Here is a 20,729-nt window from a genome sequence, read left to right as displayed (position 1 = left end):
CTGAGACTACATGCGGTAATTAGTGAAGCCCGCCTAGTTAGAGCCTGTGCTCTGCAGCAAGAGAAGCACTACAGTGAGAAGCCCATGCACTGCAACTAGAGTAGCCTCTGCTCTTTGCAACTAGAGAAAGCCCAAGTGTAGCCACAAAGACCCGGCAGAGCTAAAAATAAATAAATAATTAATTTAAAAAACCTAAGCCAATCTTTTGAAAAATAATGATGTACCAAGTTTTGTCCAAGAAACTAGCAGTTTTTAAAAAATGATATGTAATGGGGAGGGAGGTGGGAGGGGGGTTCAGGATGGGGAACACATGCACACCTATGGCGGATTCATGTCAAAGTATGACAAAAACAATACAATATTGTAAAGTAATTAGCCTCCAATTAAAATAAATAAATTTATATTTAAAAAATGATATGTAATATAGGGGGTCATAAAATTAATGCCTTCATATACTGCTGTGAGATATGTGTGAGTGTGTTAGTTGCTCAGTCGTGTCCAACTCTTTGCACTCCCATGGACTGTAACCTGCCAGGCTCCTCTGTCCATGGGATGGATTCTCCAGGCAGTAATACTGGAGTGAGTTGCCATTTTCTTCTCCAGGGGATCTTCCCAACCCAGGGATTGAACCTGGGTCTCCTACATCACAGGTGGATTCTTTACCATCTAAGCCATCAGGGAATCTAAATTGGTATTTTTCTGGAGGCTATGTACTTTATTATTTATTATTGCTGTTGATGAAGTACTTAAAGATATCTATGATGATGTTTCCACTGATAAGTGGAGTAAAACTGCATTGACCTCACTGTTGATCATCAAATATTCTTCAGCCTGTAGCCCTCACCCTCCAGATACCTGCATGGTTCACTCTTTCATGTATTCAGATCTCTACTCAAAAGTCATCTTATCCCTGAATCCTTCTTACGCATGCCATACAAAATAACAACCATCACCCCACCACTGGCCCACACTCAGGCACACACACATACACACTATCCACTTATCCAGCTCCATTTTCCTCTACACCTATCACATCATCCATTTACATTTCATTTGTTTCTTGTCTGTCTACCTCCATTAGAACATAGCAAGGGTTTTTGTTTGTTCTATTCCTTGTTTATCCCATACATCTAAAACAACATCTAGCTTATACAACAGATGCTCAAGTATTTGCTGAATGAATCGCCATGAATTATTTTTGTAACTTAAAAAAAAAGTTTTCCCTGCTCTTGCTAGTTAGGTACAAAGCAACAAGATACATCAGGAAACTACAGTCATGACCCTAATTCACATTTCTTCCTCTGTTTTTCTCAAGCCCTTCAGAGACTTTGCTCTGAACAGAATTGTTGGTGCTTACAGCTACTCAGTTTCCAAGGACAGGGATGAAAGCGAAAAATTCCTATATCCTGTCATCTGCCTCTCTAAAATGGCCCCAATGGAGGAGCTGTAACAATTTCAAATTCAATAAACATTTACAACAATCATGTTGGAACCTACAACCGTAACAACAAAAAACTGCATTAAAAAGCAAACATGTTTTTCTTCAATAGACAAGAACTTAGAAACTTGGAATAGAGGCAGTTATTTTGTTTTCTATGATAATTTAATCTCTTTTTCTTATTAAAAAATGGTGCCTTCCATGTTAGAAAATTTTGAAAACACAGATTATCAAGAAAAACATTATAATTACAATTATAATTACTACCCAAAGACAACCACTGTTAATACCTTGTTTCATCTCTTTCCAAACAGTACCCATACGCACATATACAAATACTTCAACAAAAATTGGATCCAACTATACAGGTTGTTTTATAACCTGCTTAACACCTTCCCATGTCAAAAAGGTCATCCCCAACTCATTAATAATTATATCCTACGCTGGTGGGCTACAGTCCATAGGGTTGCAAAGAGTCAGACACAGCTGAGGGACTGAGCACACAAGCATATCCCATGCTACAGCTGAACATATAAGTTCAGCCTAGGTTTCTACTATTCTAACGCAGTAATTATCCTTGACTATATTCTCCTCTCATATTCATGATGTTCACAATATTCAGAATGCATTTCCTTAAGTGGAATTGCTGTTCAAAGATACATCTATTAAAGTTTGCAACTGGTTATATAGTTGCCTTCCAAGGACCTATACTGATTTATTCTCTGCTATGAATTGCATGTTAATGTCCTCCCAAAATTCACATGTTGAAATTCTAACCCTTAGTGTGATGGAGGGAGGCAGGGTCCTTGGGAGGTAATCAGATCATCAGGGTGTGGCCCTCAAGATGGAATTAGTGCCCCTGTAAGAAGAGACATGAGAGCATGCCTCCTCTATTCTCTCTGCTTCATCAATCTCTCTCTCTCTGTTTCCTACACACACCACCACCATGTTAAGATACAGCAAGAAAGAGTTCATGCATGCATGTGCGCTCAGTTGTTAAGTTGTGTCTGACTCTTAGTGACCCCATGGACTGGAGCCTGCCAGATTCCTGTCCATGGGATTTCCCAGCCAAGAATATTAGAGTGGATTGCCATTCCTCCTCCAGGGGATCTTCCCAACCCAGGGGTTGAACCCGTGTCTCCTGCACTGGCAGGCAGATTCTTTACCACTGAGCCACCAGGGCAGCCCAATAAGAAAGCAAACATCTATAAACCCAGAAGATGCCTTCCCCAGAACCCAACCACACTGGCACCTTGATCCTGGACATCCCAGCCTCCAGAATTGTGAGAGATAAATGTCTAATGTCTGTTGTTTAAGCCCACAGTCTTTCAGGCCAGCAGCCTGAGCTGATGGAGATGCTCCTTGGCAGCTCCAACACTTCGTGATTCCAAGACACTCAACAGCCTACTAGGAACAAAGAAACACCTCCTCTCCACCTTTAATTCATAAGGTGGCACCATCTGGGCCTCCTATGCTGGTTTACCCTTGCATTGTTCTATCAAAGGAGGCAAGACAGGATTAAATCCTGAGAAGGTCCTGGCAGAATCTGAAGTCTCTGTGGTTTGAGGACCTCTGGGGAGCTGTTGAACCAGGACATGCATGCGTGCATGTGTGTGTGTGTGTGTGTGTGTGTAGGAGGGATCTCATAGCAACTCCTTTTGAGAGAGATTGCAGACTGTACTCTGTTGAAGGACTATTTGCTATGGGGTCTGCTTTAAAAAGAGTGGTGACACACAGTTTTTCCTACATGATTTATTAGCACAAATGTTGCATCTTGTGTGCATCGTGTACTTTTTGCTTTCTGCTTCTGCACACTCTACTGTCCCTAAGAACCCTGATGAATAAAGCATTTTGCAAGAAGCTAACAATAGTCTGTTGGCATGAATCTTAAAACTGTTGTTACTGAGATGAAGGCTAATTAAATTAAATCACTTGTTTTTCAAATAGAGCATGCATTATTGAAGGAACATCTGCTCTCTGAAAACACTCAGTTTATCTGTTCATGGGAGCCTGGCAGGATCCTTGAGCTGAATTCTTAAAAACTCTTGTGTTATACTGACACCTAGTGACCCTAAAGCTGTTTCTAAACTTGAAAATAACCCTTGCCCAAGATATCAGGGAGCTTCCCTGGTGGCTCAGAGGTAAAGAATCTGCCTGCCAATGCAGGAGACGCAGGTTTGATCCCTGGATCAGGAAGATCCCCCGGAGTAGGAAATGGCAATGCACTCATCAGTTCAGTCCCTAGGTGGGGAACATCCCCTGGAGTAGGAGATGGCAACCTGCTCCAGTATTCTTGCCTGGAGAATTCCATGGACACAGGAGCCTGATGGGCCCCAGTCCATGGGGTCGCAAAGAGTTGGACATGACTGAGCACTATGGACAGAGGTCCCCAAATATGAAGTGAGGCAGAATAAAAGAGGAACATATCTCATCTCTAATAGATGGGAGAAAGAAAATAAGCACCTTGCTCATGCACAGGGTCCAGGGAACTACAAATCCAAGTTAATGTGCAAGACATAACAGTCTAAGGATGTTTACATTTCATACCATGGATTTAAGAGGCCAGAAAGGGCCGTCTGGACTGGGAGTGACAGCGCCACATGGTGAGTCTATTATGAATGAGTTCAGCAGATTCCTTTGCACTGAGTGGTGTGGGCATGGCCTGCAGTGTCAAAGGTCAGAAAATCCCATCCAGAGAAAGACCAATACCGCATGGTATCACTTATATGGGTCACCTTTTTTTAGAAAGTCAAACTTAATAGCAACTGAGTAGAAAAGTAGTTGTCAGTGGCTAGGGAGTGGGGGGAACAACTCCTGATAAAAGGACACAAACTTTCAGCTACAAGGTGAATAATGTGTATTGATTATTGGTGAACAATGAACAATGTATTCTATGAGGATCTAATATATCATACAGTGACTACAACTGCTCACATTGTACCCTATCACTGAAATTTGCTAATAAACTTAACTGTTCTCACAAAATAAATAAATAAGTGAGGTGATGGATGCCTTTATTAATGCAAGGTGGGAATCTTTCACAATGCGTGTGTATATACATATATAATACATCACCACACTGCATACTTTGTGCGTGTGCATGCTCAGTCGCTCAGTCATGTCCAACTCTTTGCGACCCCATGGACTGTAGGCCACCAGGCTCCTCTGTCCATGGAATTCTCCAAGCAAGAATTCTGGAGCAGGTTGCCATCTCCTACTCCAGTGGATATTGCCCTCCTAGGGATTGAACCCATGTCTCCTGTGTCTCTTGTATTGGCAGGTGAATTCTTAACCCACTGAGTCACCTGAGAAGCCCCACTGCATACTCTGAATAACTTTAAATTGTATTTGTGAAGGGTACTTCAAAAAAAGCTGATACTTCAGGAGGACTTCCCTGGTGGTCCAGTGGTTAAGAATCCATCTGCCAGTGCAGAAGACACGGGTTCAATCCCTGGTCTGGGAAGATTTCACATGCTGTGGGGCAACTAAGCCCACGTGCCACAACTTCTGAAACCAAGGGCCCTAGAGGGCCTTGCTCTGCAGCAAAAGAAGCCAGCACAAGGAGAAGCCCATGTGCCACAGCTAGAGAAAGCCCATGTGCAGTAATGAAGACCAAAAGCAGCCCAAAAAAGCTGATACTTAAAAAAATCTTGTCCTTTTACTATCACCAGCCTCCTGGACTCTCCCCAGGTACCACCCCAATCACCAGACCAACACCAGTCAGATTTTATTCCCTGTTTTATTCTTTTGGTGGTTCTTAGCATTTTTCCCGGAGAAGGCAATGGCACCCCACTCCAGTACTCTTGCCTGGAAAATCCCGTGGACGGAGGAGCCTGGTTGGCTGCAGTCCATGGGGTCGCTAAGAGTCGCGACTTCACTTTCACTTTTCACTTTCATGCATTGGAGAAGGAAATGGCAACCCATTCCAGTATTCTTGCCTGGAGAATCCCAGGGACGGGGGAGCCTGTTGGGCTGCCGTCTATGGGGTCGCACAGAGTGGACACGACTGACACGACTTAGCAGCAGCAGCAGCATATTTCCTGTGGAAGTTTTGAAAGCTGGCTTTATTATTTCCCTAAAGTAATTCCAACATATGCATATGTGTAAAGTATTCCTCTGGAGCAAAAACAACAGGGAAGACTATCAAAAACACATGAATCTGAGCGCTAACTTTCCTCTGTGAGCAAAGATCACTTTTTAGAAAACTACGAGTCATTCAACACTATTTGGGAAATTTGGACCACCAGTAGCTTTGACAAAGATGGGCTAGCTCACTGAAAAACCAATAAATAATCAATAATTAAAAAGAAGTACAATCTCAACCCTAGCTGGCTATCTCATTGTTCATATCTTTATGGACAGGGCTAAGTTAATTTGCAGGTTTTATCAAAGATTTTTGTTAAGGTTCTCCAGCAAAGACTCTCAGTGGAAAATTAAGCGGTGGGGGCTTCTTCATCTATTAGAAATCTCTGGTCACAAAGATATTAGGACACAGGTTGTTGTTTTTCTAACGTAGAATTTCTCTTAACTGAAAACCTTGAGAGTCAAACTTTTTTCTCATAGTGGACAAAAAGTGACAAGTAGGCTAAAGGTTACTCTCAAAATATTTTTATTTAAATATACAGCCTGGTAACACAGGAGCCGGGAGATGCCATCTAAAGTCTCCAGTAAGAGACTTCCCTGATGGTCCAGTGGTTAAGAAAGTGCACGTCCATCACAGGGGGCATGGGTTCAATCCCTGGTCAGGGAACTAAGATTCTGGATGCCCCAAGGTACAGCCAAAATAAAGAAATAATTTTTAAATAAAATACCGTCTCCAGTGAATTTACAACTGAGTCTGTCCTCAGCAGCGGTTCTAGAATCTAACAGAAGGACATGGTCTCGCTGTGCTACAGTGTTGTCAGCTGAAACCGGTCACAATGTTCATTCAGGATCACATTTTGTAAATACAGAAAGCTCCCGCTCAGGCCTTCCAACATCTGCTAGAAAAATCACTGCAATGTTCTGCAAAGGTTTGACAACAGCAGGAGCCACTGTAGAATGACAAGCTTGTGAATGAAAACCAGTGCTATCTTTCCCAAGATAGAGCCTCCCAGGGTATCATCCGGCACCCGGTGATAACAACTGGGTGCTGGGCAAACATCTGGGAGAAGAACAATTTCATCGGGTCAGGTAGTGGAGTCAGTACATGACATGGCCAGAGGCTGACCCACACAGCAGTCATGGCCTCTCTGCAATGGAAGAAGCGTGGTACTAGGTTCTGTGACTTATTTGAGAGGGAATCTAGCATTCTCCTGTACTCCCGGCTACAACGACAGTTTAAATGAACTCTCAACGGCATAGGCTATTAAAGACCAATTTGCAGAGGGCGGGATGAATTGAGAGAGTAGCACTGAAATATATACACATGGTGCGTGCATGCTAAGTCGCTTTAGTCGTGTCCTACTCTTTGTGACCCTATAGACTAGACTATAGTCCACCAGGCTCCTCTGTCCATGGGATTCTCCAGGCAAGAATACTTGAGTGGGTTGCCATGTCCTACTCCTGGGGATCTTCCTGACCCAGGGATCGAACCCATGTCTTTTATGTCTTCTGCATTGGCAGGCAGGTTCTTTACCACTAGTGCCACCTGGGAAGACCATACACATGGTAAATATATATACTTCAGTTCAGTTCAGTTCAGTTGCTCAGTCATGTCCAACTCTTTGCAACCCCATGAATTGCAGCACGCCAGGCCTCCCTGTCCATCACCAACTCCTGGAGTTCACTCAGACTCACGTCCATCGAGTCAGTGATGCCATCAAGCCATCTCATCCTCTGTCATCCCCTTCTCCTTCTGCCCCCAATCCCTCTCAGCGTCAGAGTCTTTTCCAATGAGTCAACTCTTCACATGAGGTGGCCAAAGTACTGGAGTTTCAGTTTCAGCATCATTCCTTCCAAAGAAATCCCAGGGCTGATCTCCTTCAGAATGGACTAGTTGGATCTCCTTGCAGTCCAAGGGACTCTCAAGAGTCTTCTCCAACACCACAGTTCAAAAGCATCAATTCTTCGGTACTCAGCTTTCTTCACAGTCCAACTTTCACATCCATACATGACCCCTGGGAAAACCATAGCCTTGACTAGACGGACCTTTGTTGGCAAAGTAATGTCTCTGCTTTTCAATATGCTTACCATGCGTAAAATAGATAGATAGTAGGAAGTTGCTACATAACACAGGGAGTTCAGCCCAGTGCTCTATGACAACCTAGAGGGGTAGGAGGGAGATATGGGAGGGAGGCTCAAGAGGGAGAGGATAATATGTATACTTAAGGCTGATTCACATTGTTGTATAGCAGAAACCAACACAACATTGCAAAGCAATTATCTTCCAATTAAAAAAAAAGAAGGACCAATTTGGGGCCCGCTCTCCACGGGTGAGGGGTTTCCCTTGTGGTTCAGCTGGTAAAGAATCTGCCCACAATGTGGGAGACCTGGGTTTGATCCCTGGGTTGGGAAGATCCCTGGAGAAGAGAAAGGCTACCCACTCCAGTATTCGACCCGGAGAATTCCATGGACTGTATAGTTCACGGGGTCACAAAGAGTTGGACACGACTGAGTGACTTTCACTTTCACTCCATGGGTGATGCGGATGTCCATGATGTCACTGGGAACTCCAAACTGTCTTCCTGGGGTTGTTTCCTTTCTGAGTAGAGCCCATCCTCCATTATCTCTGCACAAGTCCACAGTCACACAGCGAACAAGTCCAGTCACACAGCAAAGCTGGACTTTGGTTCTCTACTGACATCATCAGAAAGCCAAGCCTGGTAGGAAACGGCAGCCACGGCAAACACAAACCCAGTTATGCCCAGCCCATGAAGGAGCCCTGGGCCTGGGTCCCTGCCGCTTGCTACCTGGTAACACCCCTCTGCCCAGGGCCCAGGGTGACTGGAAATGCTGAGCTGTGACACCCGTTATCAACCACAAGACCCACTACAAACTAAGACACTAGAATCTTTGCCAAGAAGCTTAACTGGGCTGATATCGTGTGTGGCCGTGAAACCACCAAAGAAGTCCAGGGGATAAAACTGAAAAAAGTCTCTGGGAGCTTTAGCAAGGGAACTAAAAAGAAATATGATGACAGCTCTTCTGAGATGGGTAACATCTAGCAGCATGTGTGTTCAAGGGACAGCAGTGTCTCGTGGGTCTCAAACTTCTCTGTTGAGAACCACTTCTTTCAAGGAAAGCATCTTGAGTATCTTTGATTTCACTAAGTTCTACTAGTCATTTTCCCTATCCCCCCTCCAAAAAAAGGCAAAATATGAAGAAATCCATCAACAGATAAATGGATACACTAAATGCGGTACACAATGTGGTATAAAAACAAAATGTGGTCTATATACACAACGAAAAGCCTTAACAAGGAAGGAAATGTTGACACAATCTTCAACATGGATGAAGCTTGTAGGTATTATGCCAAGTGAAATAAACCAGTCACAAAAGGACAAGTACCACATAACTCTATTTAAAGGAGGTACCCAGAGTAGGTAAATTCATAGAGACAGAAAACAACAGAGCTTTACCAGGGGCTGGGGTGGGTAGAGAGAGAGGGGATCTATCATCTGTTTATTTTTTATTTTGCCAGTCTTCGAGGTATGTGGGATCTTGGTTTCCTTACCAAGGATTGAAGCCATGCCCCCAACAGTGGAACCATGGAGTCTTAATTACCAGATCACGAGGGAAGTCCTGTAGCTATATTTTTTAAGATTTTTTTTTTAATGCCAGAGCTATCACGTAATGGATACAGAGTTTCTGTTTGGAATGATAAAAAGTTCTGGAAATGGATGGTGGTAATGGTTGTACAATATTGTGAATGTACTTAATGCCACTGAACTGTATACTTTAAAACTATTTTAAAACAGTAAATGTTATGTTATGTATCTTTCACATGCCAAAAAATGTTTAAGTATGAACAATGGCATTGCTTTTAAGCAAATATGAGTAAGGTAATGTTTCCAGTCCTGTGCTCAGTCACATCCGACTCTGCAACCCATGGACTGTAGCCGGCCAGGTTCCTCTGTCCATGGGATTCTCCGGGCAAGAGTACTGGAGTGGGTTGCCATTTCCTTCTCTAAGGGATCTTCCCAATCCAGGGATTGAACCCATGTCTCTTGAGTCTCCTGCACTGGCAGGCTGATTCTTTACTACTGGTATCACCTGGGAATCCCTAGGTAATGTTTAAATGACCATTATGAACAAGTAAATAATTCTCATCAGAAACTACAAGTTAATCATAGTCAGGAATGCTGTAAGAGTGGAAGATCCATGTTGATCAGCCCTGGTAGACCCTAGTCTAAAATCTGACAGCCAATTCTCTTGCTTCTGTGGAGGAATACATTCAACTATTCAGAGTCCAAATGCTTTGTTATTTAACTAAATCATAGAACTATCACATGCTTTGTGAATTCAGGACCCACATTTGTTTAAATGGAGACCCAATTCTCACTGAACTATCCACCATAATAAAGGAGTATAAGACATGTGCTCAATATCACCTATGAAATCCCGAAGTCTGTATTTTATCAAGTAGAGAACACTCTACCGTGGAAATGCAAGAGTATGACTTAATGAACTATTCCTTCAGATTAGTTAAGCATTTCATGTGGGATATTCTTTCAGAATATGAACTATGATGTAATTGGGTCAGGGAAATTAATCCACACCCAAGTTCCCAGGGCCTCACCCTTGTCAAACCTCTTCAGACCAGTATTTTGCTCTCCAGTTATATGTTTTCAGGAGGAGCCAAAATTATTAATATTTATACTGGTCTCATTCCCAAAGCTTCTCCAGTATGCTAAGCCAAGGGGTGACTTAGCAAGGAAGCAGTTTATCTTCATGGAGAAGTTGGGCAGATAACTCAGACCACAAGGCAAATGACTTGGCCTGATCATTCAACTGGGATATTTACCTAATTTATGTAAATCTTAACTTCATTTTCTTTTCATTTTCTACATCATTTCAGGTGAGGCATGATGTTCTCAAAGAATCACGAGGATTTACCTATGTGAGGATTTATGTATGATTCACATAGCCAATTCAGATGATCATTTTGGCTGAAAAATGTCATGGTCTTTGACATTTCTTTTAAATCTATTTGAAAAGCGGTCTTAATAGAATCATAACAACAATGTGTGACTGAATTGGACCTTGGATCAGAATTTTTGTGGAGAGGGTTATAAAGAATATTATTACGGAAACTGGCAAAATAAATATTGGTCTACAGATGAGATAATACTATTGTATCAGTGTTAATTTCCTCATTTTGATAACTACTGAAGTCATGTAAGAGAAAATCCTTACTCTTAAGAAATACACACTCAGCAATTTAGAATTAAAGAAAATCTGCTATTTACTTTCAAATAATTCAGAAAAAAATGACTGTATATATATATATATGTGTATATATCAAGAGAAAATGATAATAGAAGCAAGGTAAAATAATAATTGGGAAATCTGAATAAAGAGTATGGGACCTTTTTATACCACGTTTAACTGTTTTGTAAGCAGGAAATAGTTTCAAAATAAAAAATGTATCCCCCAAATTTAAAGTTGATTTAATAACTTACTCATAGTAATCCTATAATCTAAAACAAAGTTAAATTAATATGGCATTACAATTTTTATATCTCAATTTATTTTAACATTACATTAGTGGCATTAACCAGGAAAACTCTACTTGAGTTCTACTTGATTATAGAGCCATTGAATCTCAAGATTAGAAGGGAATTAAGAGATCATACAACTCAAATAAACATGAGTATTTCCCAATGTAACACCATGCAATACAAATAACATACAAGGAAGCAGGGTATGAATCATGAATGAAGCACAGAAGAGGCAATTCTACCTTGAACGGCTGTTGATTTCCACCCAGCCCAGTTTCCATGACACATGAAGCAAAAGTCCACCAACCAATGTCTGCCACCTGAAAAGGGAAAGGGCCAAGGTGAATTTAAGAGTGCCACGGTCTCATGGTTCACCCCCACAGATGTGTTGACTGACAACTGTGAGCCTTCTTACAACTCTTTTCTACCACTTTCTCTGAATCATCACCCCAGCTCTAGACCTGTCCTTCTCGACCTCTGCTATTCCCGAGTCCAGCTGTACCATTCCCTGCTGACACTGACCATCTCCTCTTCTTATTCTAGACTTTTCCTGAACAGTCTGACCCCCAGCCAGCACGTCTCCATGACCTTGCACTGGTGAGTCCCAAACCCCCCTTCTCACAGGATGCAGCCATCTTGACACCAACCCCAAGCTCCTGATGATAAAACTTAATCTGGAATTTTCCCTTCCCCATCCTGGCCATCCTCCTACTATTCCTAATCATCCAAATTGGAAATCTAGATGTCATCCTAGCCCTCCTCTGCCATCACCTCCCTCATCTACTTACAAAATCCTATTGACTTTATCCCCATAACAGCTCTGAAACCTGAAGCCTTCCCTTCCATCCCTCTACCTAATTCAACCTCCCATCATCCCACATCTAGACCACAGCATCAGTTCCTTAGCGGATCCGCTTTCTCTCCAGGCTTGCCCTGCACTGTCCATTTTCCATGATGCAGCCAAAGGGTTTGTTCTAAAATGCAAACCTAATTGTGCTCCTCACTTGTTTTAAGAACAGTTGATTCCTCCTGATGTCACAGGCAGCAGCTCTCAGCCCCCTTGCTACGCCAACATGCCAGGGGACATGAAGTTCTCAGGAGACACATTTCCTCAAGTGCAAAGTTCAGGCAGGGGACACAGGTGACAAAATAAGCAGCCCTCGCCTCCCAGTACAGAAAGTACAGCAAAATGCCAAATGAATGATGGGTATTATAGGGTCTTCCCTGGTGGCTCAGACAGTAAGGAAGCTGCCTGCAATGCTGGAGACCCAAGTTCAATCCCTAGGTCGGGAAGATACCCTGGAGAAGGGAATAGCAATCCACTCCAGTATTCTTGCCTGGAGAATTCCATGGACAGAGGAGGCTGGCTGGCTACAGTCTGTGGGATCGCAGAGTCAGACATGACTGAGTGCCAAATGTGTGACAGGTACTATAGGCACAACTTTATCCCGTTCTGCAGTAACTGCTTTTACTCTATTTTTGGTGAGTCATTCATAAATTTCAAAACCTTATTTTTAGTTATGACTTGAGACATCTCACCTCCAGAGGTGATTACAACACATCCACGCGTTGGGACATGACAGTGGAGAACCCCTGGTCTAAAGGACAAAGTCACTTGCATGGGACACACAAGCCTCCCAGGACCTGCAGCCGCTCCTCCCCAGGGTCAGCTCCTGTTCATCTGCCAGTGGCAGCCACATTCTAGCTACAACGAACTGGCCACAGCCTTGGCAATGTGCCAGGTTGTTTCACACTTCTTAGAGTCTGCACATGTGGTCCTCTTGACCCATAACGTCTTCCCATCTCCTCAGTGCTGGAGGATACCTGCCCATCCTAAAAGATCCAGGTTTTATGTCTCCCTTGTGGAGCCTTCCATGACTCCACCAGGCAGCATGGAAATACATGGGTTTGTGTCCTCCAACAGCTTGGTCTAGAGCAGTGGATCTCGATCGTGTGGATCTCCCCCCCAGGGGACACTTGGCAGTATCTGGAGACATTTTTGGTTGTCACAGCTGGGGGTGGGGGAAGCATTGCTACTGGTATCTGATAAGTAGAAGCCAGGATGCTGCCAAACACCTTGTAACATGTTGGACAGCCTCTCAGAAGAGTTAACCAGGTCAAAACATCAATAGTGCTGAGGCTGAGAAACCCTAGTGCAGTGGGAAGTAAGCGAATGAACCAGTAAATACAATAAGGTGTGATAAAGTCCTAAGGGGAACAGTACCAGGTAGCACAAAACACGCTAGCAGGGAGCAACTGATCTAGTCTAGGGAGCTGGGTAAATTTTCCTAGAGAAAGTATTGGGTCGGCCAAAAACTTCATTCAGGTTTCCCATGCAACAGTACGAAAACCCAAACGGACTTTTTGGCCAACCCAACAAATCTGAGCAGATGCCTGTCCAAAGTAGGAGGCCCAGAATGGACAATGGCTCACAGGTAAGAGAGAGTCGCTCCAGCAAAGCTTCTTGTTATTGAACTGCTCAGTCGTGTCTAACTATTATGCCACCCCATGGACTGTAGCCAGCCAGGCTCCTCTGTCCATGGGATTTCCCAGGCAAGAATACTGGACGGGGTTGCCCTTTCCCTCTTTAGGGGATCTTCTTGACCCAGGGATCAAACCTTCGTACCCGCGTCACCTACTTGGCAGGTGGATTCTTTACCACTGAGCCACGGGGGAAGCCCACAGAGAAGGAGGGTAAAAAGCAATTCAGGTGACAACATCCTTTCCCACCTAAATTCCCTAAGTCCCTCGACCTGGACAGAAGTGAAAGAGCAATCAGGGTCGGAAAAGGAGAAAACAATATCCCAGCTTTATTGACCAAAACATACACAATCATAGATGGTATCTTTTAAAGTTTTGCTATGAACTACTAGGGAGAAACTTGACAGTGATTGTAAAGTTCACCCGAAACAACATATTGGTGATAATATGATAAGGAACAAAAAATTAAAAAACATAAAAGAGTAAGTGATGATAAATCTTCTCCCCTTCCCTGTCTGCTCTCTGCACCATGCCCATCTTTCCCTATGGTAACCACTCTTATTAGGGTCTTCACCTTTTTAAGATTTTTTTTTTGATGTGGACTATTTTTAAAGTCTTTATTGAATTTGTTACAATATTGCCTCTGTTTTATGTTTTGGCCGGGAAGCATGTGGGGTCTTAGCTCCATGACCAGGGATCAAACCCGCACCCCCTGCATTGGAAGACACAGTCTTAACCACTGGACTACCGGAAGTCCTCTGATTTTTTTTTTTTTTTGGCCACACCAGGCAGCTTTAATATCTTAGTTTTCAGACCAGGGACTGAACACGGGGCCACAGCAGTGAAAGCACTGAATCCTAACCACTGGACCATCAGGGAATTCCCAATCTTTTAAAATGAGGAAAACATACACACATTTCTAGAAGGTGGTAGTGTATTACACCGTTTTGGACTTTCTCTTGTTCCCCGTTAAATGGGGAACAAAATCTTGAAGATCTCTCCTTTTCAATACACAAGAGTTTCCTTGCTTTTTTTAAACGTTTGAATGGTATTCCACAAGGAATACAATATAATTTATTTAATTGATTCTATATAGATGAAAATTAGGCTGATTAAAAATGCTTGTCACCAACAGCTGCAATGTTTCACATGTATATCTCTGCAAATATTTTGTTTAAATAAATGCAAGTAAATCTGTCGGGTAGATTCCCAGAAGTAGAATTGCTGGATTGAAGGATTCAAACCATTGCCATATTGCTATATTCTACCAAAATGCCAATCACTGACAGTGTGCCAATTATTAACATCAACAGTTTTCTACCTATAATCAATGTATGAGAGCATGAGAGTACCTGCTTTTTTTAATTATTTGTTTTGTTGTGGACCATTTTTAAAGTCTTTATTAAATCTGTTACAATATTGATCCTGTGTTTTCTTTTGGCTTTTTGTTTTGGCTTTTTGGCCAAGAGGCATGTGGAATCTTATCTCCTCAACCAGGGATCAAACCCACACTCCTGCATAGGAAGGTGAAGTCTTAACCACTGGACCACCAGGAAAATCCCTAGAGCACCTACCTGCTTTCTACATCCTCGTCAACACTATATTATCAAATCTTAAAATTTTATTTGTCAAATCTTGTTAGTAAAAATATATCTCAACACAGTATAAAATTATATTTTCTCATGAATGAAGAATATCTTTTTATGTGTTCAAAAGCCCTTTGTAGGTAGGACTTTTGTTTTTGAGGTCGCTAAGTCGCTTCAGTCGTGTCCGACTCTGTGCGACCCCATAGACGGCAGCCCACCAGGCTCCCCCGTCCCTGGGATTCTCCAGGCAAGAACACTGGAGTGGGTTGCCATTTCCTTCTCCATGTTTTTGAAGTACAGATCTAGTTTTACTGCACTGGGATTGTATAATTGCGACTCTTTAGGAAATAATTGATGTTTTATTCATGGTGAATATTCTATGGGCATTTTAAAAGGGGGCATAATCTCTATTTTCAAGATACTGAGTCTGATATTTATTAATTGCACTATTGATGAGATTTTTTTTTCTAGTTTTTTGTTTGTCCAATTGATCTGTCATGGGAAAAAATAGTAGTAAGTTTGTCTCCTATTAGTAGAATGTTTCTATTTATCCCTGATAGTCTTGCCATTTTTATTTGACAAAAGATGATGCTCTGTTGTTTGGTTGACAAATATTCATCCTATTTCATTTGCACTTTGAACTCCATGCTCTAGTGTTACAATGCGTCTTTTCATTTTGAACTGCATTGCTTAGCATTGTAACACATATTTCTTTGTTTACTTAATGCTTTTAGTCCTGAATTCAACCTTGATTGATATTAAGATGTCTATCCCTGCTTCTCTGTATCCATTTGTGATACTTTAAAAAAACAGAAGAGGAGAATGAGGGATGGTGTGCTCTACCACATATTTAAATGCTATAATAAAGAAAACAATTTAGCACTAGCCCCTTTCCATAAAAGTTGACAAATAAGTGCTCAAAAATAGACCCTAGGAAAATGACCTTACATATGAAATTAACAACCTAAAAGCAAAATAAAGGATTATATAACAAAATATAATAAGTGGGGCTAGCATAAATAAAAACCATGAGGAGGAGAATGATTTCTTCACATTAGAACCATACACTAAAATAAACAGATAATAATTAAGAATTGGAAAAAGTTTTAGTGACACATAGGTGACTATCTATATGATATACTGATGAGAAGAATAAGTATATGGTGCATGCTAAATCACTTCAGTCATGACCCCATGGACTGTAGCCCACCAGGCTCCTCTGTCCATGGGATTTCCCAGGCAAGAATACTGGAGTGGGTTGCTATGCTCTCCTCCAGGGGAATCTTCCTGACCCAGGGATCAAACCTGCATCTCTATGTCTCCTGCACTGGCAGGCGGGTTCTTTACCACTAGTGCCACCTGGGAAGCCCCTAAAAGCAATGGTAGCTATCACAAAGGAACAATCAATATAAAAATAAAATATTTTTTTAAAAAGCTGGGGGTGTGGGTGGTTAAGGTAAAAGAGGGAAGTAAATTTTTTTAAAAAGCTGGGGGGCAGGTGGTTAAGCTAAAAGAGGGAAATGTGAACACCAAAGCACTCCATGCTGTTGCTACAGTATCTACTCTATTGACCTGACTCTACACCATTTTCTGTCTTCTTTCTAATAATAGCATCCCTCAGTTTACAAGACCACATTCTGGATTCATCTGTGTTTCTCTCTGCTGCTTCATTCCTATGTTCAAACAATGAATTGTCTATAATGTCACTTAAAAAGTCCAAATAATCAAAATAATTTTAAACAAAATGAAATGGCAAAGAATAAATTAAAAAAAAAACAAATTTCAATAAATATGACAAAAAAGTTGTTGACATCCTTAAAATAGGAAGAATTCATTATATTAATAAGAAAATACTAAAACCCTAGTAATATTGTTGTGTTTATACCCCCCAAAGGGGGCACAATTTAAATGCCATTAACAGAAGGACTAAATAAATTACAGTATGTCTATCTAATGAAAAATCTATGCAATCATTAAAAATATTTTAATAATGCTAGTTGGACATTTCCTATAAATATATATAAAAGATACTCACCCTTGGAATAATGTAGGGTAGGTAAATTTCAAGACAGACAGGACATACTGAAAAACAAATATCAAATTAATGGACATTTTCAAATTATAGAGAATTGATAGACCATATAATCAAGGAAATCCCTACTAAAGAAACATAAATACACTCAAGTTTCAAAAAGGCCTTTTTTATTCCTCCCCAAAGAAATCACACAGTGGGGAAAAACAATGACCTTCCAGTTTATACTAAAGAGAGGGGCTGAGTGAAGTCAGAAAGAGACACGAGTATCATATGCTATAACTCATATGTGGAATGTATTTTTTTTAATGACAAATGAACTTATAAAACAGAGACAGACTTACAGATACTGAAAAGAGAAACCTGTGGAAGAGGGATAAATCAAGGCTTGGGATTAACATATACATATATACGAAATAGACAACCAGCAAGGACCTACTATAGACCACAGGGAACTCTACTCAGTATTCTATGATAACCTATACGAAAAAAAGAAGCTGAACAAGAATGAGCATATGTATAACTCAATGACTTCACTATACAATTGAACCTAATACAACATTGTAAAACAACTATACTCCAGTAAAATTTTTAATAAGGGGGTGAGGGGAGCTGCTTTCCCCAGGGTCAAACCTGGGGAAAGCCTGACCACCTCTCAGCTGTGGATGGAACAAAGTGGAACACACAACAGCTGGGCCAGATACTGTGGACAGCTGATCCCTCTCAGCACTCCCAGACCTTCAAAGTGCCATGCTGTAACTGTGGCAACTCCAGAGAAAACGACAAACCCCTGGACACAGTCGGTTTTTTCAGCGTATCCACTTTATCTATTGCACAGTTTACCTAAAAATTCACTGCCTTCTGTGTTTGCTATCCTATTCGTTCTTTCCTTTGTTTTCTTCCACTTTTGTTTGGTTTTGCATTCTTGGGATTTTTTTTCTAACTAATTCTGCTCAGGTATCTAACACATTAGGTGTGTTTTTTAAGGTTGTTTTTTTTTTTTTTTAAGCCAATTCAACTAAGATCAACTTGTATTTCTATTATGTCTTTTAACCAAATTTATAGCACATTACGAACAGGAGAACTATATTTTGTCTTTCTGGGTATCTTTCTATTTTTTCTATGATGGAATGCTTTAAGAATTTTTTAAAAGCCTAAAGACCATTAAATGGCTTTAACCAAGTACTCCACTGATTTGTCACATGATCTGAAAAGCGCAGTAGACTGGTGTTATGCAAGTTTACATTTCTATTTTTTTCCCCCATGGATTAATCAACCTGTGATTCCCTTTGTATGAATTCCTAAATATCACAGGTATAGTCAATTATCTGCCTTTGCTCTGGTGTATATATCCTAGAGATGGACCTTCATTCTTCTTTGAAGCCTATTTACTCATGTTAAGGCAATATGTTCCTTTCCACTTTCCTCTGATATTTTATTTGTAACACTGAGACAAGGGAAAGATTATGTTTGCATCTGGACCATGTCTTGCATCATCCTGAACAACCTTCATGAAGACAATAAATGCTCATTCATTGCTATTTACTAGTAGTTCTTTTCCAGAGAAAGACGGTTTTTGGTTTGCTTCCCCCCCCCCCCCCAAGGGGGAGTGGAAAGAGAATAGTAGAGACCCTACAGTGGGGAAAGGTGGTCCTGAGCCCCCTATCATCACTTTGGCTTGGCGTCTACCCCAGAGTCCAGGACAAGGGGTGATATCCCACACTAGCTCACAGGGATCTAACATTTCTCTACATGGTACCAAACCCAAGGCTCCCTCCTAACAAAACAAAAACATAGTACCACTGCTTTTCTGACTTTTCATCAATAGGGTTTTATGACATTAAACAAAATTAAGTTTACGTTTTATTTTTTAATAATTTCATGAAAAACTCTTAAATATTCGAAATGCCTGGGATGGAGCCACAAGAAAAATAGGTTTGACAATCAATGGCGTGAGGCAGAGATGGAGATGGACTGATATCTTCTATTTAAAGGCTTCTGGAAGCTTGGTGGTTCTGGGCAGGGGTATGTTTAGAAGAGAGAGCAAAATGTGCGTGATTTCTTCTCCTACTCTTCTTCCTGGAGGGAACAGGGGCCAACAGCTTTCCCCTTCCCGAAAAAGTAGTCCACATGTCCAAAAATGAGGTTCCTGGGAATTCACCAGTCAAAAATCCAGTGTCCCAGTAGATGTAAAGGACGTATTACAGCACGAGAAACGAGGACAGTACCGTCCAACAAATCTTACTTCTAAAAGAGCATCGTGCAGAGTTGTTTTCTTCTCCATCACCATCAGGAACAAATCAGATAAAAATCGGGAGGTAGTATTTGGTCCACACACGATTTGGGGACTCAGATCCCCCACGGGCAATCATCACCACCCCGCACCCGCCCCTCCTCACCTTGTTCGTGAGGTAAGAAGCCAGGTAGCAGGTACAAAACGTGAGGCCGACCAGACACTTCTTCATGCACATCTGTTAATTTGCGCCCCTTCCCAGGGACCCCCCAGAAGCCCCACTGCCGCCACCAGAACCGGGCCACAGCCCTTGCTGCCAGGACCGCCACGTGGCTGCGAGCTCCGCCAATCGGCGCAGCGACGGCCCCCGGTGCCGGCCTCTTAAAGGGGCAGCGCCTCCTCAAGAACGCCCAGGCTCGCGGTGGGCGGGGCCAGCTCTCCAGGACGTGGGGGGAGAAATAAGGTTCTCTAGGGCTGTGGCCACCTGTAGAGCAAGAGCGAGTAGTCCTTGTAAAAAGGTAGAAAATGGTATCAGAAGGGAGAAAAGCAGCTGACAGAACAATTCACAACAGTCTATTAGCACTGAAAGAAAAATGTTCAGAGCTACCCCACTGAATCCTGAGCAAACTAAATGAAAAGAAATCCACTTAGATATATTTACATATTAAAATTCACATTTTTATTGTATTAAAAATATCAACATATAATTTGCTATCTAACCATTTTAACCATTTTAAAGTGTATAGCAGTGTGAATTACATGCACATTGTTGTGCAACAGATTTCTAGAACTTTTGCATCCTGCTAAACTGAAACTCTACACCCAGAGAACAACTTCCCCCCACCCTTCCCTGATCCCCCTGGGCCCCTGGGAATGCGAACTACCATTCTATTTTCTTTCTACTGCTTGGGATACCTTATCTGAATGCAATCAAGAATATATATTTTATTAAAAATTATTCTCCCTTTATCTTTTATAGTCAGAACATTCAGTTCAGTTCATTCATGTCCAACTCTTTATATCAATTTAAAAAATAATTGTGCAGTAAAGGGGACAAAACAAAATATTTGTTGTTAGAAAATGGCAACCAGCAATTCCCTAGCAGTCCAGTGGTTTGGACTCCAGGCTTTCAATGCCAATGGCCCAGGTTCAGTCCCTGTTGGGGGAACTAAGATCCCATAAGTCACACAGTGCACTCAAAAAAAGAAAGAACGAAGGAAAATGGCAATGGGTTGCATAGGGTTCAAAAATCACTGTGTCCCAGTTAAACCTAACCAACCTATAACACCCCAGTCTAGAAAACTTAGGAAAATTCTGT

General features: G+C 41.7%; 1 protein-coding gene across 4 annotated transcripts in view; it reads right to left on the bottom strand.

The window, feature by feature from the left end:
* Positions 1–19,782, bottom strand: part of TMEM241 (transmembrane protein 241) — a 120,325-nt gene extending 100,543 nt beyond the window's left edge. For 2 of the 4 annotated variants that reach the window (XR_011563792.1, XM_070778837.1), the window contains exons 1-3: positions 19,578–19,779; positions 17,182–17,228; positions 11,322–11,399 (exon numbers count right to left, since the gene is read on the bottom strand). Coding sequence is in view for 2 of the 4 variants with exons in the window: in XM_070778837.1 (XP_070634938.1) it covers positions 11,322–11,399; positions 17,182–17,228; positions 19,578–19,649 (197 nt within the window). In the remaining 2 variants the exon portion in view is untranslated. Of the gene's footprint in view, positions 1–11,321; positions 11,400–17,181; positions 17,229–19,577 lie in introns of all 4 variants that reach the window. The other 2 variants (XR_011563791.1, XM_019986629.2) reach the window with 2 other exon arrangements.
* Between the last annotated feature and the right edge of the window lie 947 nt (positions 19,783–20,729).

Source organism: Bos indicus, chromosome 24 (genome assembly GCF_029378745.1).
Source record: "Bos indicus isolate NIAB-ARS_2022 breed Sahiwal x Tharparkar chromosome 24, NIAB-ARS_B.indTharparkar_mat_pri_1.0, whole genome shotgun sequence".
NCBI classification, from domain to species: domain Eukaryota; kingdom Metazoa; phylum Chordata; class Mammalia; order Artiodactyla; family Bovidae; genus Bos; species Bos indicus.
This window is presented reverse-complemented; position numbering and strand designations above follow the sequence as displayed.